Raw genomic sequence first — 25,571 nt, forward strand, 5'->3', positions numbered from 1 at the left:
TGCTTCCAACCCTTTATTATTTTGATCAGTTCCTTTTTCTCGACACTGAATGTAACTTGATTTGTTCTGTTTTATTTCCATATTGACAGTTTTTTAATCTTATTTAACGTTGCTTACAATTGTATTATAAGAGAATATTTATGATAAGTTAATACTGCAGGAGACATTGCGTTGGAGCGGGGCGAAGGATTGAGCGGGGGACAGGAGGAGTTATTTGACGATGACGACGGGATGGGGGTGGGGGATCCTTCCCCCGCACCAACCCTGCCCATTACCACCCCTAGGTACGAGAAGGGAGAAGTGTAAAAAAGAGTTTTCAAATTCAAAACCTTCTACTTACACTAATTAAACAAAAAAGAAAAAACTGTTGCATTCATACATGTGAAGATAACATTTAAAAGGCCGACACTAAACAATCTAAAGCTAAACCATCGAAAGTCAAAGATCCACGGATAGATATGATGTCAATAGAAAAGATTAATGTTTCACATTCCACTCGCCTTTGTACCTTGAGCTTGAACTGGGATGGAGATCAAATTGACTTGATCTTTCCCGACCAGCCAGCTAAGAAAATGTTACTCGATCATGACTCTGTAATGCCTTAGGTCATTGGTCCTCCCATCTAAGTCAATTTCCAAGGACCACCCTCGTTGACTGTCCTCGAAATTAAAATACACAAAAATTTCACTTAGCATCCGCATCAACGTTAGACAATTGAAGAACCATCACAAATTTTTTCAAGAGCACATGCATTACACGTAAAGATCCTGGTACTGCTGACGACAGCTGACAGTTAAAATGCAGAACAGTTCGAAAGCTTATGAAGCATTCCTAATAACGGGCAATAGGGAAAGAGAAAATGGGGGTCATAGGATTGTACAAGACATCACCATGTCTTGTTGCTGAAACATAGATTAAGACAAATACCCATTACGCTTTTACATGAACTCTTCTACAGTACAACTGCAGAGAAAAAACAACTAAACAACTAAATAAACGAGTTGAAGCTAGGGTGCCAGAAGGAAAGAGCGATTGTGGGGTAGAATATTTAATACTGTAGAACAATTAGATATACTACAGTTCTTAGCAAAGCCTACAAGGTACAAAAAGAATTATTAACTCCACTTGAAATTTTTGAGAAAAATAGCATCTGTCTAAGTGGCAGATTTCGGTATCTTGTAATGTTTCTTGAGGAACTGAGAAGCTTCTGAATCACCCCTATGACACAAAATCCTCAGGAGGGTTTTCGTATCTGCACCCAATTTGCTCCTGCCACCCTGCAGCTCTAATTCACTTGCAGATTTTAAGTCCTCGATCAACTCCCGCGTCTGCAATTCATGAAAATGATGAACACAGAATTCTATTAGACAAGGAGAATCAGCAAGAAGTTGATAAAATAGCCTAACTTGACTTTTCCTTTTTTTTTTTTTTTGGGTGAGGGAACTTAACCACATTTGGCTTGAGCAGACAGCACTTGTAGTTCATTTTTTGAACTCAACACTAATAACCTTGAAAAGGAATAAGTTTCATTAAGAAAAGGAAACTTTATTTTTACACCATACAGCATAGCGAAGTAGTTGAATTATTCATGTCGACCTTGCAATGGTATATTCTTTTCACAAGATTCCAACTTCCAGTCTTTAGACAATCAAAGGACCTAAATTTCTTATTAGTCCAAACAATTGAACGCAACTGTCTCCTACTAACTAAGGGAAAAAGAATCTCTGGATCTTATGTCTGATTGTTATTGTAAAACCCAACATATCTTGTAAAAGAATTTCAATGAGATACATAAAGAAAAGATTATGCACTAGAGCATAAAACAAGGAATCAAGTGACACCCATTCTTCCGCATTATGAAACTCCATGGATTATGTGATTTTGGATTCCCACAAAACCTTGGTTCCCAGACAGCATGAATGAAAAGTTGTTTGAAATTTACACACTGAAAAGTTAAATTTCTTGTGCTAAAAGTCTCTTATTTTATGATCTTTGAGAAGGTACATAGCTAAAGTATTGGAAGATGATAGACAATTCAAGGAACTTCCATTAGCAATATTATCTATAGTACTTTGAAGTCCAAGAATCTTGCAAAATTCCAAATCGCAGGAAAAATAGAAAACTGATAAAAATTGACCAACACGGAAATCAAATTTCATCTTATGAATTTGTAGCTACTTTTTCCTACTCTTAGTGCATTGACTTCACAACAAGCTTTATGATTAATTACGGAGACATCAGATAATTCTTTATTATGACTGACAAAATTGAATGGATTTTAGCAGCATTCTTTACTACACAAGGTCCTGCTAGAGCTAACCTCATAACCAAGCAACTTTATCACCTGCCGTACGCCAGCTACTTGATTTTCAACTCCTCCACGAGGAAGCCCATCTCCACCAGAGATGAAAAACTCCTACAAGATAAATAAGCTCAGTTGGAGAATAGGCAGCCAAAATTGCTTATTTTTCTCAATTAAATGTTCCACCTATCTATCCTTGAAACAGTGAAAATGTTGTAATACAAGTGAACGCATATATGTCCATTTTTTTATTAGCCAAAGACAACTTCTCCTCCATTTGAATCAAAATTTTCCTTTATCACCTTTAAGACCTCTACATCTTCCTCCAATAACTTAGCATCAGCAAGAGTAAAAATGCGTGATGGGCCTCCATCCAAAATGACGCGGAGTAAGCCATCCTGATGCAAGGAAACTTAAAATAAATTAGAAAATTTCAGCATTTAAAGATGAAAGTGAAAGGATTTAGCACATACCAGTGAGGCTTGGAGGAGACCTGTTACAACACGATCTCGGAGTTGCTCCACAATTTTATCACAAAGTTGATTGAGTACCTGCAGATGGAAAGTAGATGTATTCACATATGTTTGACATAATTATATTATCTATTAATGACAAACAAGTACTACTACGTACACATTTTCTTGCAAATATGACAAACTTCATTCTACTGTGCAGAGAAGGTCAAAAATTACTGAAGTTTGAAGGCTGAGCAGAAATTGTCACGACAGACAGCAATTATCAACAAAAAGATGTTTAGATTCATGCTTCACCATACAACTGGAAGTAGGACAAGATAATAAAACAAGGCTTTGAATAGTTTTGAATATCATTGCATGTGGGGAAATTAAAAGACATATCAGGCCAAGTTGAGAACAGATCCATATATCTCAAGAAATTTCTACATAAAACAGGGTATGCCTAGAAAAATCACTCCATTGCAGTCCAAATACCACAAGTAGACAGACTACGTACACTAGAATGACTTAGTCTGGCAACTAAACACGAGTTCAGCAATCAAGACGGGAATTAGCCTGATTTTCAAAAGTTCCTTTAGACTAGCTATATTTTGCAGTTCATACACTATTGGTTTAGGCACAACAAAAGATAAGTTGGATTCACAATGAAATGGCCATTCTTTTAATAGTCTAAGCTATATGGGAAAAGGGTTCTATTGAAGGACTCACAAAGAGATGAAAGGTAATTTGCAAAATCCATTGCTATATCAAAGGAGACACAGAGAGATGGTCAAATTCTTCAAATAGCTCATATGGCCAAACATTCATTGGTCCTTTTCCATTTTCTTTTCATCTGCTGATCCTACATATCAATAGGAAATAGCACAAGAGAGACAAGGGCATACCAAATCCAGTTGATCAATCAATGTTTCAAACCTACACTGAGAAACAGTTGGCTTATAAAGATTGTCAATAAAAGACTCTCTGAGGTCCCAAAAAATTATTTTAGTTCCTGCAAAAATAGGAAACAACAAATAAGACTACAGTCTACAAAGTGTGGGTCATAACCAAAAGCACCAAGATGCTCACCAGTGAACTCACAAACTCGGTTAATAGCAGCATTTATATCTTTTCTACTGCCATCAAAAGTCTCTTTCCGTGTGGAACTTCTTAAATTTTCTTCTGTAGGTCTCCCTACCATGCCAAACCAAACATAAGCATAAATTGCAAAAGAAAAACAGAAGCAGCAGTATGCATTTGTAGCAATTGCAGAATAAACAAGGTCTGTAAGCCAGAAAGGTTGTTTAATAAACCTAACAATTCTGTCATCTGATAATACCACTGATTAAAAGTACGAAGAGAAGTCTAATAAGAAATACTCACTTATTGACTTATCATGGTAGTTTTTCCTTGTCCATCTCTCCCAAATGCTATCTTCCAACTTATTCAGTTGGCTAATTGCATACTATGGACAGTGAAAAAATCAGATACTGTAACTGATTAGGATTATTGGAGAGTAAGGGAAAACAAAATCAGAATTAATAGGACAAGCATAAGAGCAGCACAGGCAATAGCAGAAAACAAACTTGGAATAAATGTCCAATTGGGTAGCAGTTTCCTCATGCTAGATTGGATCTTCATGAAAAATCATCTACAAAAGGTATTTACCAGGTGCTTTCTGAAGTCTTAACAGTGGCAAGCCTAAGCATCTTATCAGGACATAAATGTACACAACTCGCAGCTCTGAACATATGGCTTTACTTCATCTGAGGTTGACATCTTGGCAAGTTTACCAATCTCAATTTTTTCCTTTTTTTTTTTTGTTTGTTTCCAAACAACCAAACAAAAAAGTTGAACTTAATTAGCAGAGATTGTTTTTTATTTCACAAGCTTTACCGACGTACACTAAACTCTACTAATTGGGGACTAAATAACAGTGCCGTTAAGAGTTTCAATAACGTACTGCACCCATATCAATTTCCCCCATTCAATGACAAAGATGTATTGATGAAGTTACTGAAATTGATGCTACCTGTCATCTTATAAACCAAGAATGTATTGATCGAGTCACATTACCAAATTCATAACAATTTGTAGACTATATATGAGGAGAGATGGGGTTAATTTTAGAAGTTTGTTGCTCATGAGCAATCAGGTAAAACTGTTGAGAGCAATTGCTTAGCAAGGAATCCCCAGTATGGATACATGGCATGTGGCTGTCTTGGAATAAGGGATCTGAGTTTTCTTGTCTTTTACTTGGTTCCATGGCTTACCAAAACTTGAAAATAATTGGACAAAATTTTCTGCAAATAATTGGACAAAAACTGATATGTAGTTAGACTAACATGCCACATATCATTAAATGGAACAATCTGAAGTTCTAGTCAGAATTGAATCGAGGACCTTTTACTCCCTGAACCTCAAAATTGGCAGCTTTAAATCACTGGATTAAGACCTTTTGGGCTGGGAACTCCGGTATAAAATATCTTGACATACTCAAATGATGTCACAAACTATTTGACCCTTGTACTCTAAGGACCTCAACCTTGGCTGCCCTTCACAACAATATCAAGACCTCCTTGGGATGAGACTTATAACCTCTTGACAATGTCGCAAGTTGTCACTTATTTCCATTATTATTGTAAATTTGAATCGTTTTCGAGGAGTATAAAAATTTTACTTCGGGAGATCTCTAGGCTTTTCTGCAAAGCAAACTCCTTTTTAATTTTTAATTTTTATTTTTTGAAAAGAAGATCTAGATTCAAAATTTATCTTTTAATGTAAATTTCCACAAAGCAACAAGACCAATTCATGGTTTGGATTAGACTCAATATATGAAGCAAGAGCAAGAACATGCAGAACCAAGGATTGATTGCTTGGAGGAATTTTACTAGGAAACAATAAATTACTGTACAATGTAGGGAAAGATATACATTACAATGTAATAGCAGTTGATAATCAAGGTGAAGGATACAAATAGACTATTACAAAATTTTTAGGACAGGGTGTAGATTATAAGCCAAATGTGAGTCTTGTAGGCCATTAAAAACTGCAGCAGGTTTTATCCCAGAAGATAACAAAGAACATGACAAAGTGGAAAACAAGGGTAGAAGAAGAGGTGTTCCTGGAACTCACGTAAAGTGTATTCAACTGAACACAAAGCGTTGGTGTTGTCAAAGCACTATAATCAGTCGACCTTTTCACATCAGGTTGCCTTGGATCCCTCAGTTCCTTTTTTACTAGTGCCTTAATTCCACCTTCTTTAGAGTAACGTGTAAGAATCGGCACAGGAGGAATAACATCTTCTTTCTTGGCTGCAAGGGCAAGATAGTAACAATAACCATGATGGCAAAGATATAAACACAGACAAGAATAACAAAATTGGTCTTAAGAATTGTATGGATAATATAACATTAAATTCAGAAGCTTAATAATCAGAGCAAAAATGGATAAAATATTGCAACATGCTTAAAGATCATTTTGCTTCAGTTCAATGAACAGAAATAAGGGTGATTGGAAGTCATAGCCCGGAAATCTTCTGTAAATTCATCCCCAAACAATTCAGCTGGAGACAACTACAGAGGCTTTTTTTAATCCATCCTTCTGTGCACATGCAAATCCATAATCTTCAGCGTAAACAATTGGACAAAGGGCATCCTGGTCTGCTGAAATCGATCATAACTTAAAAGCCAAGATAGTTTTAGTAGCTTCTTGACACTACATTGTTATCTAATATTGAAAACAAAAACTCTTATCTTATGACGCTAATGTATTGCAAATGTTATAGTCACAAATGTCAACAAAGGAGAAACTTGAATTTAGGTAGTTACGAAATAACTTTCAACTACAGTCTAGGTGGCAAAAATCAATGCATTTTTTGATATAAGATCCAATTGGCAGCTATCAAAAAGTTCAACTTCCGACTAAAGCCAATTGGCAACAAAAGGAGCGGCCCAGGATCTAATTAATTTAGCTGGAAATCGTTGTGAAACCATTGTGAGGCATATTGTCCCTTTACAGCCTCTCTCACACTTGACTTTGAACTGGCCACAGCCATTGAAATTTGAAGCGGGCTCATTAAACATTGTTGACAACATAGGGCTTGAGGGTATGGGTGATTGAAGCTCTAGAACTCCTCTAGGCCTGTAAGAAAGAATCGAGACATGCTGAACTATAAGAGGGTTGATGAATAAATCCCTCAAAGCCTACCTCAAATACCATAACTAGGGGTGGGCACGAGTCGGGTACCCGTCGCTAACATGATTTGGCTGATGCGACCCTGATATATCGGATCAGTCATTTTGCAACCCTAACCCGCTCCTAATGTCTTCGGGAACCCGAAAAAAAGGGGCGAATCATAGGGTACCCGCCCCTAAAAAAAAAACTATTTTCCAATAAAAAAATTGCTTTCCACTTAATATTGGTAAAGATATTGTAATCAAAATCCATACATCACCATTCTCACACATTTCATCCAATAATCAAACCGATCTCATAAATTTAGTACATATTAGAATTATAATATCTAATAGACAAAATGAAGTTTCATGATAATTTTGAGTACATCACCATTCTCACACATTTCATCCTTCTACAACATAACAAACGCAAGGATAATAAGTATTTGGCAACTTTCCCAACTTCCTTAAGGATGTTATGCTACAAGACTGTATCCCAAATGAGTCAATTGTGGAATCAAGTTCGAAAAAGAATTGAACAGAGCTAATAATTTTTGGAGAAAGTATAACCAAAATAATCTTGAAAATTTTTCCCCAACTTGCCTACATCTTTGGAATAGACCTTATGGCATTAAAGGTGATGAAAAAGAAAAATAAATTTCTTGCACTAAAATAAAGGAGACAAATTTAAGAGACATAATTGCAATAAAATAAATAAATAAATGAAAGACACAAATGTTTTAATTATCTAGTTAATAGAAAATTGGAGCTCCAAACACAAATCTTTGATTGAATTGATGAAAAATTTGCAGGAAAGATCGAATGAGGTAGAATAAAAATGAAAAAGGACGAAGGGATAAACAATTTTTATGATAGAGTTTCACAAATTTTTCTTTGTTTTGTTCATTTGATTGGGGTTTCACCAAGAATATTTGCTTTTTTTAGACAAGATGAGGAGAGGCGGATCATATGGGATTAGAATACGAGGCTGTGTGCCAATAATGAGCCCTAATTTTTTAATATTTATATAATATACCCTGCAGGTTGAGTACCTGCGGATTTTTATTTTCCTGATCCGTATCCGTATCCATTTTTTGCGGGTACTTGACCCGCATCTGCCCCGTTAAGAAAAATCGGATCGGATATCCTATTTTTCGGATTGGATCTGGTTCATCGGGTTTTCGAATCGGCGGGTTTTTTGCCCACCCCTAACCGTAACAAAGAACTTGGGTATCCATCTCAAAACCAATTGGTGATGACTGAAGTTGCCTAGGATCTTAATAATTTAGCCGAAAACCCTTGGAAACCAATGTGGGACATTTTGTCTTTCAACAGCAGCAACAGCAGAAGAAACTAACTAGTGGTGGGTGTCCAACAGTGGTGAGGTCATAATTAGCAGCACTGATGTAGATTAGGTATGATTCTAGAGGTACCCAAACCCTGGAGAAGAAAGAGGGAACAGTAACTAGGGTGGTATTGGGTGCTACTGAATTAGGGATAGATTTTCATACCTAAGGCTATTGTAAAACTAGAAATGTTTAACAATTTAAAATTTGCAATTTGTGGAAGAAAGAATTAGGACAAAAAAATCTGCACAACTGTGCAAAACATTCTCTTTAAATATGTACATCCACTTCAATGTGTTGGATTATACCTAGTTGATTCACCACACTCCTTGCATACACTTGAAATGCATTGTCAATGCCACGAAGGAGGCTGCTTAGTTCACTAGACCTCATTGGGACTTTAAGAGCAAAAAATTGATCAACTGTCTGCAATACAAGAAGAAAGTAATTGGTTTTCAGTATCTGATCTGTTAGGATATAACCATAGATGTATGTAGTAAAGCATATTAAATGACTAATGGGAGAGAAAGTCTGAGATAGCTGAAATCTTCAAATTCTACTGCTCTATGGGCCTTAAAATGACCACATACTTTTGTTCAATGAGGCACAGCAATCAGAGTTGTGGTTAAACAAGGCACATTGCTGAAAGAAGTTTAAGACTGTGAGCCTAGAGTGGCTACCTTTGTCTTGACAAAGAAAACAGTAATTGTATCTATTATTCCAATGGAAAAGCAAGTCTAGTTAGCAATTTGCTTTATGTTTGGGCAATGACTCATTTCATGCAGTGTACTAAACAAATTTCAGCTGTTTCTAATTTCTTTTTTATACTTGCAATTGCTACAGATAAAAATTTTCTAATCATTTGAAGAGTAGATTATTGCAGGCCTTGTTGCTTTTCATTTGTGCTTTTGTTGTTCATTCGTAAATTATCAGGCCTTTGTGTTTCTTGCGTGTATAGTACCCATGAAGAAAAGTAAAAACTGTGGAAAATCAAACTTAAACTGCAGTGCCAAAATGAAGCCATTTTGTTTACCAGAAGCCAATTAAAGCTTCTATTCTCTCGGGAAACTGTAAATTGCAGTGATCTCAAAGAAAAACGGCGAAGGAGCCTTGCAGCTATCTTGATGCTGGAAAAAGGATGTGTATAAATGTAAATTTGTCAACGTGTTAAAGGGTTTGTATAACCTAACATTGAAAGAAAAAAGCATATCCCCTGTTGTCCATTCTGTGCCTGGCAAGTACAACTCAATAGTATCCGTTCTCAATTTCTTATCATATCAAACTACAAAATCCAGCTAATAACAGGAAAGTGCTCCATATTGGTAATGGAGGAGTAGACAAGAGGAGACTATCTACATAAATAAAGGATGACAAGAGGGAACCTCTTCCACAATTCTGTAGACTTCAACAATTGAACTTCCATGCCTTTGTTGAGGTGACACAGGGACCCATCTCTGCAGAAAACTTAAAGAAAATTACTCCACACAAAGTAGAAACTTCAGGAAAAGAAAGCGGCTAACAGAAATAAACAGTTCATAAACAAAAGCAAATCTTTAGGGGAGTATTTGATACATTTATCTTTGGTTTCCCTGTCAATGCTTAAGAACCATTATGAACAAAACCAAGAAAAACAAAATAAATAGGGGATTGTTGCTTGAGCATTGATTTTAATGTCTTCAATGAGATCCCTTCCCCAAATTTTAGTGACAAACATCTTAAAGCATTGAATGAAATTGTTTGTTAATTGGGGGATTGTTTCACAAGTATTGAAATTAATCCCCAATGAAATCCCTGCTCCAATTTTTTCTCACGAACTTTGTATTTTCCTTCTGTATGCATGTATACAAACCAATAGGATCATTATGACTACCTAGTCCCTCCCCTCTGATCGCACCTCTCCAGACGTCCAGCTATTTCTCCCTAACCACCTTCCCCTCGAGTTTGTCAAAGCCTCTCTTCCACCCCATTCCAAGCTCCAACTTCCCCCTCCCAAGTACCCTGCTAGACCAAATCACAGCCTCCAGAGTCCCCCTCCCTCCTTGTCACCAATCCCTCTTCAGACACCAAATTGTGATCTTTTCCTCTACTCCCTCCAGATCACTTACAAAGCTTTTCGCTCATAATCTTGAGATATGGAAAGAAAGTTCTCACCAAAGATTTTCTATTGCCAACTTTGCCCAAAAAAAGATAGAAGAACAAATTACTATTACCTCATGAATCCAAAACAAATTACCATTATCTCTTGAATCCAATATTTCCTTATTTCCTTAACTTTCAACAAAAAGGAAAAGGAAAGAATCTTCTCTTTTCGGTGATGAAAAAAAAATTTTAGGCTTTTTTTTTAAGTTAATGCGAGGACTCCCAACCTTACATGGGGGTAGGGGCTGATCATATGTTTAGTAACACTGATAAAAATGCACCTAAATAACAACTCCCACATGACATATGTCAATAAAAGTTTCAAGAATGGAAATCTGCATCTCTATGTTAATTGCCCTTATTGACATAAATTAACACCATTTTTTCCCTGGCCAAGGAGAAGCATCAGCCAGAACCACAGTTTTTCAAAATCAACTACCAACACTTGATAAAGCCAAACATTTGGCTTAAACATCACACTTTGTCCCGTTACCAGCTTACAAGTTATGACTAAACATGAAGTAGACAGCATGAATCCAACAAATGCATCTTTTAGAAAAGGAGACAGACTATAAATGGATCACCTCTTGTTCAATAGCACGCTCAACCCAACTTAAAATTCTCCCAAGTTGCGAATTCACCCATCTCAGCACCAGTGTCCCAGATATAGTCTTGATCTGGACAGAGTAAAGGAAACCATATCAAACAGTCAAAAGACAAGACTGCAGAAGATCAATAACCACAATATGGAAAAGAAGTTTGCTCATATGGGAAAGCATCAGAAGCAACATTCTTTCAAGCAACCATTAAGAACACAGAATAAACATCAAATGGGAACAGAAAAGGCCACAAGTACATTTTTTCCCTTTATATGTACTGATGTCTGGATATGCTCAAAAAATTGTGCAAATACGGTATGCAATTAAAAACTGAAGTAGCCAATTTTTTTGACTAAGTAGTCAAGCACAATTGATTAGGAACAGATGATGCTATAAGCCGAAGATCATATTACACAGTTGACTATCAAATCATGCCTCGAATACTGACAAGTCATTAGCAGCAAATTCAGCATCAGTTCATGACATGCACATAGGCATTAACTACATACTAGCTATCCTTATTCACAAAAGCAATTGTTTGGAAAACCCTACTGCATAGTTTTGATGAAAACGAAAAGGCTGCAATACAAGCTCTTTCACAACATAGAACACTTATTTTTTATACAGAATACCATATTTTTATAGAAAGTAACAATGTGAATGGAAAACAACAATAGCAACACACAGAGTACTCAGGAACCTGTACCAGGAAACAGCAATCTCCCGACTCATCTGAATTCCTTAGTCTAAATTCCAACATTTAACTACAATAGATGTGGACATCATTTTCTAAATTGCCCATTGCATTCAACAGAGAGCATTTGTGTGATTTACAGCAATCACTCATCTGAAATCATATCATCTGACCTACAGTTTTTGCATACCAATAGCAAAACAAAGAGCCAACCAAACAGAAGCATCAAAGTCCTTGAGTTGCCTGAGATGCTATCCAAATAGAATTATGTTTATCAGCATATATTACCAAAATTTTGGACAACTAGACAAGTCACGTGACTCTGAATTACATACTCAGACTTTACAATTTTTTGTTCAGATCTCAAAAGGTTATTGTTACTCTCTCCATCTTGTCTTATTTGTCACGGTCAACTTTGTACACAGTTCAAGACATTTGATGCTTGACCAACTAGCAATACACTCTTTCCATGATAGCACCTAGATTTATATTCAAACTTTATTAGTTTCTTCTGAATTTTTTAACTATTAGAGTATTAAATGTTGGAATTTGATTCTAATGCTCATTTTAAAAATTTTTGCTTTTGACTTTTAAATTTTAGAAAGCTTTGTTAGAGTATTAATAAAACATGACATCAGTGCTCTTTTAAGAAAAGGTACAAAAGGTAACAGGGGAAAGCTGGTCCTTCTTTATTTCCTTTTCAGACCATGACAAATAATTTGGTACATCACCAAAATAAAAACCATAGCTAATGAAATGGAACAGAGGGAGAAGAATGTTTTAGAGAACAAGCATTGCTACTTCAGTGCACAATGAATGCATGTGTCCTTTATCAATTAATTTTCATTTTTCTTTTTAATTATGAAGGTAAGAGGGTGTTTCTAATTTTTAATATAAAACAAGAAGATTTTTGAATGATGTACTTAAACTTTAAGTGGAATTGATGCTTTTAATAATATGAAGTCAGCAAAGGGTTTAATTTGTTCAATTAAAGCAATCTTCAGTTGCTTTACCTAGTAGCAAGTGCCTCCAACAATAGAATTACATATTTCTGGAATTGTGATTAAAGGAGTATTTGGTTATCCACTTCATATTTAAATAGCACTATGAATTATCTTATCCAGATGAAATCTTTACTGCAGTGGGACTCCCGTTTAGATCGAATGTGGTAGGAATATACTGAATATGAAAGGGCTTTGTCCAAAAAGTAATTGGCCCCCTTGTTTCCCAACTGTTTGCTAGGATAGGAAAGCTTGTCCACTTTAGTGCGCAAGGTTGAAGGGCATGACTTGTAAAGATATACTCTTTCTTCTTCTTGTTTGTTTTTTTTTTTGGAGGAATTTGGGGCTGCGTTTGGGAATGTGGGTGTTTTATTTTTTTTGGGCTGGGTGGGAGGGGGGGGCATTTAGTGAATAAAATTTTCGGAACATAGCTTACATTTTACAAATATATAACGAGAAATTTCCAATTCTACAGGCAACAATATATTAAGTTTGAAAAGTGAAAATCCATGACTAGTGCCCTCCCACCCTCACACCACAAAAGAAAAGGTACCTCTGCCTCATACCAAGCATTCAAAGGCTGAGCTACTAATTGCGAGTATTTAAACCCTGAAAAAGTACTACAACTCTATGAAGCTGCCTTTCAAAACTTCAGAAATGAGAACTTAAGAGCAACAGTAATCAAACTTGTCCACTTAAAGGTTTTGGCTTTTAGCTCAAGACTACATCTTGAGTTCTTTTAGTATGGAAACAAAATCCTATCAGATAGTAAAACACCAAAATACTAATCAAACCAGAAGAATTCTACTACTACTTCGCTGAAAAAACATACTTACCTCGTATAAATTTAGTTTCTTGCAATACATTTCTCCAGTTTCTTCGTTGCAGTTAGACATGATGACTTCTATTACATACTGCTCAAGGCTATTAGCAGCAGGAAATACAGCTACAGTATCTTCAGTGAGATGTTCAACACTATCGAGAAATGGTTTCTGAAGAAAGTAATTGTTAAGCCTCTGTGGTTCCAGATGCATAAAGATATATGCTACCATAGAACATTCATATACTAACTATGCATCAGCTTACCAATTTGATTCCAAAAAGCTTGTGAATGAGAGAGGCAGAAACAGCAGTTGCATTTGGGTGCCTCTGAGATAGGATAGGCATATACATAGTTGCATCTTTTTTCAAAAGTTTCTTTGTTTGCTCTGCAAGTGATGCCAACGGATGCTCGTGTGTTACATCAGACATCGTCTCAACATCCTTAATTATCTGCATAAAAAGTGACGTTGACAATTTTTTTTTGTTTTGGTACTAGCCAATTAGAGGGCATTCTGATTCCAAACAAAGCCAGACTGTCATATAAAAGTGATGTGCAAATAAACCTGACTCAAAGGCTGTTTGATCACTCATCAAGTGTTGAAACCAAAAAATGAAAGAGTGAAACACTACGCTGGTGAAACACCAATGGGTATTGGCATCTCTTAAATTCATAAATTTCTCTTGAAACATGCCTCTATTTTCTCTTTAAACATGCCTCCAATTTTCACTTATCGACAAATGTAGAACGTGCAAAGCAATGATTTCCATAAATTTCCATTCTTTAGACTTTCAGGTGTAATAACTTCCTTGTTCGGAAGTCGGCCAGTGTGTTCCCTTCTTTCAAGCAATCTGAAGCAACATCCTAGTACTAGCCTAACTGATTTTCTGCTTTAACCTATCATCCCATTGTGGCCTCAAACAGGATACAGAAGGGAACCATACAAACGACCAGGGTCCTTAACTTTAGGATGGCCAAAACCCACCCATTAATCCCATCTCCCAAAAAAGAAAGGAAATAAAGAAAACAACCCCGACTGAAGAAACCAGACATATTTCAGCTGAAAATTGAACAACTCACCCTCACATATGCACTTTTAATGGATGACAAAACATATGATTCTATCTGCTCGGTATCTGCGACAGGTCCAGTGTACATTGCCTGCAGGAAGTGCCAAAAAATTGTCAAGTGCTTCTAGATCCAACAGGTTGTATTTGCAACATAAAACTGTTCTTCAGCTGATTAATTTTGAACTCAATCTTCGAGAAACATCGTGGACAAATACCATTTCAGGTTCTTCACAAAGAAGTCTTCGAACAACCATTGCTGCAACTAATACACTCTCCATCATTGCTGTGGCCTAAAAGGTAGAATACAAATGCAAGTTTTTTTTTCAGCAGTGAAAATAAGAGCATCTGAAAATGCATAGAGAAAGAAAAGCACTTTTCCAAAAAGAAGATTAGAAATTAAATACAACAAGAACAAACAGTCTAAAAGTCTAATTGTGATTGAATAAGATTAACGAGAAATGTCAATACATGCATCAGACCTGGAATAAAGAGTTAAGATAGGAGATAGAGAATTTAGTCCTAAAAAGCTGTCACTTTTTCTCCATTGAATGTAAATCATTTCAAATTGACAATGATCACACTTTGTTTACGTTGAACGTTAAATGTTTTTCTGAATAGAAAATAAAAATGGTCAATCAGTGCTTCAGCTTCAATAGGTGGTAACTAATACTCCGAAAACAACTTGTCTGCTCTTGATATATTATTTTCCTCTTTTCTTTCTACAGTATGGAAGAAGGTAGCGAGTCTCATGTTTTTTTTATAGTCCTAAATGAAATTCCAAAATTGGATTAAAAGACCAACCACATTTTAAGAACCAGTCAGAAAACCCAGAAGAATTGTTTAGTTGCTAATGCTTCACACAGTAAAAGCACCTGCTCAAGCAACAACTATCACAAAGCATACAAACATAATGTTGATAATTGCTGATGAAACAAAGATATCAGAACTATCAAATTTTTCTTATCACGTTCCTGACAGCTGGTATTAAATCTGAAATCCAATTTGTCATTGTATTCTTAAATATGAAAGAGATACAACTAAAATTAATCATCAAAAGAAATTATAGATTAACTTTTCAACCAGTATATGCCATAAATGAGGCATGATACTTGCTTCAATTTCACTTAGAACCAGATCTTCTAAATCCCATCAAAAGCCTTCTCCCCCACCCCCTCTCTTCTGCAATTAAAAGAGGCATGCTGCTTTACTGCTTTTTGCATCTATCAAATTATTTTAAACCTACTTTGAAGGTGTACAGTCATTAAAAGAAAACTGTATACTAGCAAATGTTCCAGACCCTGAAGCTTCTGCAAAAACATAGAGAAGAAAAAATATAAAATAAAGATTAATCGTTTATGCCAACTTGTCATTTAGAACTTTTTTGACAATATGAATAGATGAATAGGCACATTGGTTACACAAACAAAAAAGAAAAAGAATGATGTGAAGGATCAAATGATTTATTAGCACACCTCAGTATAATGATGATGGTAATCTCCGAGATGCTTATCAGTCCATTTCTGGATTGGTAGTAAGAAAGATTGTAAAAATGTCATCTCTTGAACTCCATTCTCGCTTTCAACTCTTCCAAGCAAACTTTTCAAGTGCAACCTCTCCTGTGATCCTCGCTGCTCCTTCAAAGGGATTTTCTTCAATTGTTCAATAGAATGTTGCAACAACCCTCGCTCGCCCGTGAGAACAAACTGTAATGCACAATGAGGTGTTTTAGACATTATGGAAACAAAACACTTTTACAAGTTACTAAGCAACATCTTTTCAGGAGGGTGTCAGGACCAATCAATCAAGGGTAATAAAAAGCACTGATGTACAAAAGCGGAAATGATTAACAAAAAGAAAAAGGAATTCCTACAAACTTGTCATAAGAAGTTAATGATATATTCAACAATATAATCCTGTTTTTATCATGCATTAAATGATTTGCAAAATAACTTGCATTGTGAAAGCTCATAGATGACAACGGCCCAACAACTGCTTTTGTACTTCACTAGCAAAACAGGAAAGAAAGAGCTAAATCCATCTTATGCATGATCAACAATTTGATGGACAAAAAATTAGTGGTTAACCATTTGCCAAGATGCAAATGACTATTCAAGGCCTTGCACTAAGGAAAGAATGCTTAGTTTAAAAACCTGACGAAACAACACCCATGCATAGCAAGTATAATGGATGGTTTCTGTGATTCCCAGAATTCGCCAAGTGGACTTCAAAAGCTCCAAGATTTCTTCCACTTCCTGAAGACAAGATAATGCATAATCAAATTAATCTTCAAAGTCATTCTAGGAAACTACAGATAAGCAACTTGCATCCACCTAATGTAGGACAAGAAAGGTGTGATCTAGCCTACTAGCGCTAGCAGAAGAATGAGAGAGTCTTGGGACTATTTTAGGGCTGTAAACGATACCCATGAACAGTAGGACAAAAAGGGTAAGATGGGGTTTTGGATTTTGAGGAAGAAGAACGAAAAAACTAATAAACAAATAATTCATTCTGTACCATCATTGTCTCTGCCTACAATAACGTATAAATATCAAAAAGCTGTAAACGTTCCTAAAGATGTGGAACTTCCATTTCTCGTTATAAATAGAAAAGCAAACTAGTTTTTAAATTTCCCTTAACTGCTACCTACTCCAATTAGTTTCCTGATGTAATAAGCAACTAAAAAAGACTCAAAGACACAATTGCTGCAAATTTCCTGCAAACAAGTAACAGACTAAAATACTCCTTGAAACCTGAAATTTTATAAAGTACTAAATCTCAAGAAAATGAAACTACAATGAACCTAAACAAAAACATTTTGCATTTTTGCTCCTAATTAGGCTGCTTATCTTCAAGAGATGCATAGTTGAAGCTTTAAAGAGGGAAAAAAAAATTTTAATTTTATATATCCTGGAGCTGCTTGTTGACTGCATCGTCACCATAACCTAAATTTCCACAAATCAATTATAACTAGATATAGGAACATAAGTTCAGCTAATGTAAGAAGTATATATGACTGAAAAGGAGACGTCGAAAATTGTACAGTTTCTGGCTTTTAAAGAATCCATTTACCTCTGTAAGTTTTCCTTCGTCAAGAATGTCAAATACGCTGAGAAGCAGTTTTTCATATAATCTAACATTTAAGTGATAACCATCTGCCCAATGGCATATTTCACCAGTTAAGTCACCTCGAGCAGGCCTCTCTGCAAGGGGAGTAGCAACATCTCTCAGACATCTTAAACATTCTGTCCGCTGAAGCTCACCAGCAGAGGGTGTAAGCATCTGATACAAAGGAAATACACTAGAGTTGAATACTGAGGCATACGCCGGTGATTCATTATGTTAATTTATTCATGTAGCTAGCTACAAGTATAGACAGACAACTACTTGTGTTTTTCAAAGAATTGGATGGAAATCGCCTTTAATTTAAAAACAGGGTTCTACTTTCACAGTTGAATGTAAGCAGGTAGCATGAAGAAAAGACTTTCCCTCTGCATGCAGATAACCTGAAAGCTATAACTCTTGGGGTTAGGCTGAGGGAAGTTGATGAGTCATAAATGGATCATATGAAGAGTTTTAATAAGAAGACATTTGATGTTGAAGATACAAGACCTCATGGTAATGGCTAACCAACATATCCAATATTTAGGTGGACTAATACTTGATGATCAAGAAACTAATCTTTAGACAGAAGGTCAGACAACTATTGCACACGTGGAGCATTCAAGTTTTGAAAATGGGAACATAAAGAATGGTCTTGTTTTGTTTAAGAAACTAACTTAAGCGGATGCAGGTACCATTAGTAGTAGCAAAAGAATGTTTAAAATAGAACTAAGTATAAAGCCCACTCAATAACAACTTTTCTCATGACAAAAGAGAGTAACCAAAACAAACAAACAAACAAAATAGAGTAAAATTTTTCTGCCATTGAACACTAAATGCGTACCTCAGATTCCTCAATCTTTGCCAACAGCACCCTTAACTCACTTGCTTTTCGGCCAGATTCTCCAAATCCTACAGCAGGATGATTGATAAGGCCTTCCTCCATCACATTTAGCTGAACTGACACAAAATTGAAAATAACAAAATCTTGATGTTAAATAATTTGAACATCACAACTTGCGCCAACTAAATAAACTGATTTGAACTGGATCTCTGCACATGTAATTGAGCTATATCCAGAATTAGACAGGATGCGTGAGAGAGAGAGGGGGAGCGAGATAGGGAGAGAGAGAGAGAGGGAGAGAGAGAGATTACTTGTCTTTTTTGCCATTTGATATATGACTTCTTGTCAGAAAACTCTGTACGTGATATACAACACAGCAATTCCAGTGGAATCAAAAGAGCATCCATTCTTTTCCCAACTTTTCCCACCATTGCATTCAGAAGGCCAATTCTTGTTCTAACATCCATTGCCTCAGTAATCTGTAAATGTCATGAAAATGGATAAAAAAAGAAAACATCTGAAATAGCAGAAATCTCATGAAAGTTGCCTCTGATACAGATGGCCACACAGAAAGTAATGTTAATATGATTGTTATGCAGTTTGAGTCACAAACATAACTTTTGAATAGTATTTGCTTGATTAGAAGACAAAGCTTGAATCTTTAAAAATTGGTTCGATATTTTGCAGCAACGAAGTTCTAAGATAGCCAAGAAAGATATATTCCTAACAACATTTGTTCGACTAGAAACAAGATGTAGAATTTCAAAAGCTGACATAAATATACCACATCAATGACGTTTTAGGTGGTTAACGAACTTGTATTCCATAGCAATTTCACATATAAAAAGAGATTTAACAACAGTTGATTGCAAGCCCCATATTTTCAGCTTCTCCTGCATAACATGTTTGAGATCAATATGGGCCCTCACCACCCATCAAGCGAAACAAAGATTAAACATCAAGTGAGGAGTTTGAGAATAATCTAATGAAAACTACTTACTTTGATCACCAAGTGCAAAGCTTAATCTTGTAAACCCACCTCCATCACAAAAATAAAAAGCTGAAGCCTATGGAACAACTAGATTGTCTTCTAGAGCATGCTTGAACTAGACTATATTCCTAGACGTCAATCTTTACATTGCATGGGCATATCTTAGTATCTTAATGTAGCGAGACTGATGAAACAGCATACTAACAGAAACTTTGATGACAACAAATAACTGGTCATTCTAACTTCCCCAACTTTGTTCCCAGATTCAAGACTTTTTAGCTATTCAGTACTTATAAGTCCACCTTTTCCAAATGTTTGCAAGTGCTTACTCCAACCATACTGAGCGTATACACTTGTAGGTCAAATCAAACACAAATTTCAACAAACTTTTTATTTTACAGGAGCCCCTTGCAAACATGTTCAACATCGCAATTGAGATTTCGACTTCCGAATGCAAAGAGAGGCGTAATCATGTGCACTATATGTCCACAAAGGACAGGAACTATGTGAAGCAGATAATGACATATTTGCCTAGATGAAGAATTAGGCACTAAAACACAACAATTTTACAAATTGAAGACCTTTCCAAACAATCATTTCAAAAATTGAAGACTTTCTCTAAGAGGACTAAAGAAAATGAGAATATTGAACCATTTAATCAAAGCAATACAAAGAGATTTAAACTGTTTAAGAGTAAACCAGACATCGATAGGGGTTGCACTGCCTTTTGTTTAATTTTTAGACTATGAAAACACATTATGGATCTTTGATAAACATCATCCCATTAACTATAAAGGCAAAGCTTTTGATGTCAACAGCACTCATACATGCACTGTTCAATTAAGCAGCTTCTAAAATTCCCAAGGGGGAATAATAGATGAGAAGTGTTAGCTCTTTGATCAGTCTTTAACACAATATATGACTTCATTACACATTATTTATCTAGGAAGTGCCAACTATAAGTCTGTGTTCTTTGTAGCTGTCTAACCAAACTTCTTTCACAGGAGCAACTCAACATTATCACAATTACAGAATTATTAGGTACTTTAATGAGTAACTTTTAGCAAGAACAGGAGATTTTTACACATTCTTTTATCCGGCTTCTTTCATATCAGAAGATGGCTAATACAAAGAATGCTCAGTAATATTGAAATGCCCAAACAACAGCTACATTTATGGATGGGGAATGTACTTATCCAACAGGGTGAAAGTAAGCCTCAAAAGTTCACAAGATGTTTGAGTGAAGCAGTTAATCTTTACCTCCATTTGGACACGCATTGTCTCCAAAAGACTAACTAAACCAGATGTCTGCTGATTTTGTGTCGCAACATGTTCACCCTTACTGCGTCCCAACTTCCTCATCAATCTTGATTTTTTATCTTTCTTTTTTTCTTTGACAGGAACAATGAGGCCCCTGTTCAATAAATGTTCCACATATGAAGCCAACCCATCAAACATAACTATCACATCAAATTGAATTACTGGAAACAAAGTACCCTGAAGCTCCAGCAGAAGCCAAGAGAATCTCATATGCAGTTTCACGAAGATCATCATCCATAATACCTGAAAAGCATTGCAAAGCAGTTTATATTGACAGCAGCAATCATAGCCAATTTTTTTTTATTTCTTGTTTAACAGCATAAAAGTGACCAAAAGCAAGTTCTTCACAATTCTGATACTAAATCCCCCATATCTGAATCACTTTTGTCAACAGCACAATACTTAAATCCTCAATTGTTTACAACATGAGGGTTTTTTGGCCCGTAAAACTTAATCATATTATACAAGGAGACATGAATTATGACTTCTAACGACTTTGATGCACAAGGCACAAGAGAAGGGACCTGGTCAAGGAACAATGGACAAAATCCCCCGTCAGCTTCCCAAGGAATTATAGATTCGTTAACATGTATCTTGGACCACTCGACTTATTGCCGATTGATTTTGAAAAGCTCCAGTTCTTCATTAGACACTTTCATGATTTTACATGGACAAGGATCTTATGCAAATTTTCTAAGTATAAGATAGCATATAACATCATATCCATCCAGGGTGTGTTTCTTTTGGTTTTAGTTTCTGCTTTTAGCATATTTGGCAAATTTTAAGCTGATATAAGCTGATTCTGCAAAGTGGCCTAGAAATGCTTTTGGAAATGGCTTTGAGCTTTTCAAAGCATCTAAAACAAAAAGGGGTTTTCATTTTTGCAAGACTTTTCAATAATTATTTTCTGATAATCAGTTTTGAAATAGCACAACCAACAGCTAACAAACCCAAATACTTTTTTAAGATTAGGGTTATGACTTAGTTTTGCAATTGAATGGCAATGAATCGGATATAGCATATGCTGCCATATAATGTGGTTATTTAGACTTCAAAAGTATTCCAAAATGCATTTCATGTCAACAGTCATATGCTTCTAATTTACACTTATCTATGTCTTGGAATCCATACATTACAAAGTGCTCTAGCAATTCAAGACCAGGTCAAGGGAATCAAGTTTCTATCAATTTGTCAAAAGCACTTATCACAACAAACTGATCCTAAAGACAGTAATACGGCTAAGATAATATTGGTCCAGTCTCTTCTGTCCTTTCTCTCATCCATCAAACCTAAAACAAGCCCATAGTACAAGCTAGGTACTATTGAGGAATTAGCTCGCAGTGCATATCTTCCTTGATTTGCTGATCCTTTGGGAGTAATTGACATATTCCTAAGAAAACCTCAGAGGAATTTCTAAAGAAGAAGAAAAGGGAAGGACATGGCAGAATTTCTAAAACATTACCTCACTTCCTCACCTACGAAGCTTAATCTTTTTCCTATTAAAAGCCCAACCACAAGCCACCAAACAACATAAAAAAACCAAAGATGTGCACTCCCATTAATCTCAGTAAGCAGCTCCATTTAGCAATCATTTCCAAGAAAAACACAACCAGAAAGCACCAAACTCCATATAAAGGCCAAAGATGTCCCATCTAAGTACTTACTAGAAGCCCCAGTTTAACAATAGTTTCAACCTAATACCTTCTTCCCAATTAACACACCCCTCCAGGGGCTCCTTTTCCCATCATCCCACCTTTTGGCCCTGAATTTGGCACTATCCCCACAGCAAGTAGTTTTCGTTGTTGTCTGTGGCATGATAAAGCTACTCCTACACCAGCCGTACAATAAAACTATTTAAATTATCCATCACAAATTTGTTCTTTTCCTTAGCTAAAGAACTGTACTTATCACAGATCCACCATCCCCTGAATATGATTGAATCAAATAAAATGATTACCATACTTTCCTCTCAAACAACATACGGTGCAAACAGGTCGGCACTTTTAACAGTATAATCAACATTATTCGAGTCTATTTTGAGAACAGGTTCGGAAAGCAAAACTTCTGCCATTCCTCTTTTTGCATATTGACCAGAAAAAAATCACTGATACTGCACTCTTCAAATTCATACCCAACATGACAATTACACGGAAACTCAAATTGAGACCTTGTGCCAGGCAACTTCATTTGTTGAAATAGATAAAAGTTGAATGATTCAGATAATTTAAGACAGCAGCGGTGATCACTTTGAACAATCCAAATAAAGCCACAGCAATAATTTATTTTTCACAGTTATGAACACAACTACACAGAACAAATTCCTTCTAAAAAGTTTTGCAGGAATGTTATAAATTTTGTTCCTACCATGCTCAAAACTCAAAGGTGCAAACTTTAGTAACATTTAACCTCCAAATCGCATAGCGCCAGACTTTTTAAAGTCCCAGGTAATATATCAAGCGGAAAACAGATATATCTTATGTAGTTTTGAAAACGCTTTCAGTCAAAAACATCCCTTCCAGCTTAATAGCTGCACAAGAGAACAACTAAACTAACATTTATCAAGCTTCAGTTCTAAACCAACCATTTAGAAAACAGCCAAAACCACCAATATCAAAAAACTCTTTCAACTAAAAAGATGCTGCTTTTAATTTAGCACTGCAGAGACTGATTAAGACAATACCAAACATCTTTTAACACGGGGAGAAATGCAGATATCAAAATTGATTTTTTAAAAGTAAAATATGCAGCATTGGCTACCATGAACAGACGAGATATTTGTTTATTTAACATCAATAGGCACAAAGCTCTTGGCGGATTCTTGTACTTTCATCTCTCCACCATGCACTTTAATTTTGTGTTCAATCAGCACTAACCAACTTCAGCTGAAGACAAGTATTGACTAAACTATACTGACAAGTTTTCAAGAACATTCATAAATCATTAACCTGTGGCAAATGAAGGCAATCCAAGCTCCAGATCAGCAGCATCATTCAGAACTCGTCTAGAGTATCGCTGACTATCAACTTCTTCCAAATCTTCATCATCATCAAAATCATCAATGTCATCGATAGTCAACTCTTGAACTTGTGTGGAGTTAAGAGACTGGGACTTTGATAGATTTAACAAATTTTCATCTTCTGCAGAATCAAGAGTCTTTGGAGTTGCTAGACTTGGCAAAATGGGGGATGGCATAATACTGTGGAGAAGAGGAGGTTCCCTTCTTGGAGGTGAACCTGAAGAAATAGGATCCGTAACCAAAAAGAATTCATCGGCAGGACCTGCTTTATTCTTACTCAAAGAAAAAACAATAAATATAGAACTCCATATTAGGCTACAACCGTAAGCAGCTCAAATCAAAATGAAAAACACTCCAAAAAGAGTATGAAGAGTTTAAAATTTCAAGCTTTACCATATTTGGGAACAAAGTACTGTCATGATACACTCTAATAGCTTCTGAGAGGTCAAGCATTTCTCCTGCATTAATTTAAACAGCTTGCTTAATTCCAGTCCTCCCAATGAAAATCAGGGAACAATATTTTTAAGAATACTAATTAAACATTTCAGGACCTTTCTTGGCACAATTCAAAATATGGTCAACACTGACTTGATCCAGATCCACATCATCCAGCGAAACTGCTCCTGGGGGCATTACCACCTTCTTGATTAAGCTACCAGATAAAATGAAACTCAGCAGCACTCTCCTGTCCCGCCTATATCGCTGCAGAACTCCAACCACACCCTCCCTACTCAGATTTCAACAAAAATAGCGATCAAAAGTCAACTTTCTCATAATGGATCACTCATTAAACCTAAGTTCTATCCCTCACCATAATTTAACACCAAAATTTTGCCAGATACATCCATAAATCTTAAACAACTCATACCACATTCTCAAGAGAAACAATAATCTGTTTCTCTGTTTAATTAAAACATCAAAACTTCCTTCCAACTAATCAGCAACATTACCAATAACACCAATAATATTAACAGTAGTAATAATGATAATGAGAGGAATTTAATAGCTCAATAATGCAATACACAAGTAAAGAAAACCAGTGCAATAGAAGTTCAGCTGCATTGTCTCCTCATCACAACAGTCGAAGCAAATCTTACTATTATTTTACATTAATCACCGCCATTAAAGCACATAAACAAATGAATTACGCCGGCTTTACGTACTCTTCCATCTCAAAATTGAATTGGTCGAGCTGAAGAGAACTGCTGCACCAGTAACTTCACTTTTGCTTTGCTTTCGATTTTGATTAACCGCCCGGCGATGAAGAAACAGCAGATTTGACTAGGATTGGAGTGAAATTTCTCGAAGTGAGGAAGAGAAACTGGGTTTTTTTTTTTTTGGCTGTGAATTTTGAGCTGAATTAATTGGATTTAAGTTGTGAATGGGATTTTCACATTTCTTTTCGCTTCTTGCGATTTCTTTACTTTATTTTATTATTTTCCTGTCTACTTCTGCGAGTGGGACTGGCAGAAGTGTCAACGGGTCGGGTTCGGATTCGGACTCCACCTGAATTAGATAAAAATTTTTTGACTTTGAATTGAAAAATAATTTCGATACTCGAACTCAAATTCGGACCTATTTACTCTAACAAAAATGGGTTAGATACGGAATATAAGATTCCTACCCGTATTCGACCCGCATCCGACCAATATATTAATAATTATAAAATATAAATATTTTTAAATACATTCTTTTAC

General features: G+C 35.8%; 1 protein-coding gene across 8 annotated transcripts; it reads right to left on the reverse strand.

Annotated features, from left to right (window-relative positions):
- Window positions 1-874: 874 nt before the first annotated feature.
- Window positions 875-25,321, reverse strand: LOC113732580 (protein unc-13 homolog). 8 transcript variants are annotated; one of them, XM_072075962.1, is made up of 28 exons: window positions 25,038-25,321; window positions 24,426-24,601; window positions 24,268-24,332; window positions 23,804-24,146; window positions 21,035-21,101; window positions 20,799-20,952; window positions 18,859-19,026; window positions 18,548-18,658; window positions 17,674-17,883; window positions 16,755-16,856; window positions 16,077-16,307; window positions 14,820-14,894; window positions 14,615-14,695; window positions 13,801-13,986; window positions 13,551-13,706; window positions 11,005-11,097; window positions 9,664-9,735; window positions 8,590-8,707; window positions 5,893-6,071; window positions 4,141-4,222; window positions 3,847-3,951; window positions 3,663-3,769; window positions 3,487-3,519; window positions 2,776-2,853; window positions 2,605-2,700; window positions 2,321-2,416; window positions 1,450-1,508; window positions 1,167-1,328 (listed from the first exon to the last, which is right to left on the reverse strand). In XM_072075962.1, the coding sequence occupies exons 1-27, from the start codon at window positions 25,043-25,045 to the stop codon at window positions 1,482-1,484; spliced, it is 3,219 nt and encodes a 1,072-aa protein (XP_071932063.1). In that variant the 5' UTR covers window positions 25,046-25,321; the 3' UTR covers window positions 1,167-1,328; window positions 1,450-1,481. The 8 variants fall into 8 exon arrangements, with proteins under 8 accessions (XP_027114262.1, XP_071932061.1, XP_027114261.1 ...); XM_072075960.1 differs by lacking the exon at window positions 1,450-1,508 and having other exon boundaries at window positions 1,012-1,328; window positions 2,605-2,714; window positions 2,796-2,853; XM_027258460.2 differs by lacking the exon at window positions 1,450-1,508 and having other exon boundaries at window positions 1,012-1,328.
- Window positions 25,322-25,571: the final 250 nt, after the last annotated feature.

This window comes from Coffea arabica, chromosome 2c (assembly GCF_036785885.1).
Source record: "Coffea arabica cultivar ET-39 chromosome 2c, Coffea Arabica ET-39 HiFi, whole genome shotgun sequence".
NCBI classification, from domain to species: domain Eukaryota; kingdom Viridiplantae; phylum Streptophyta; class Magnoliopsida; order Gentianales; family Rubiaceae; genus Coffea; species Coffea arabica.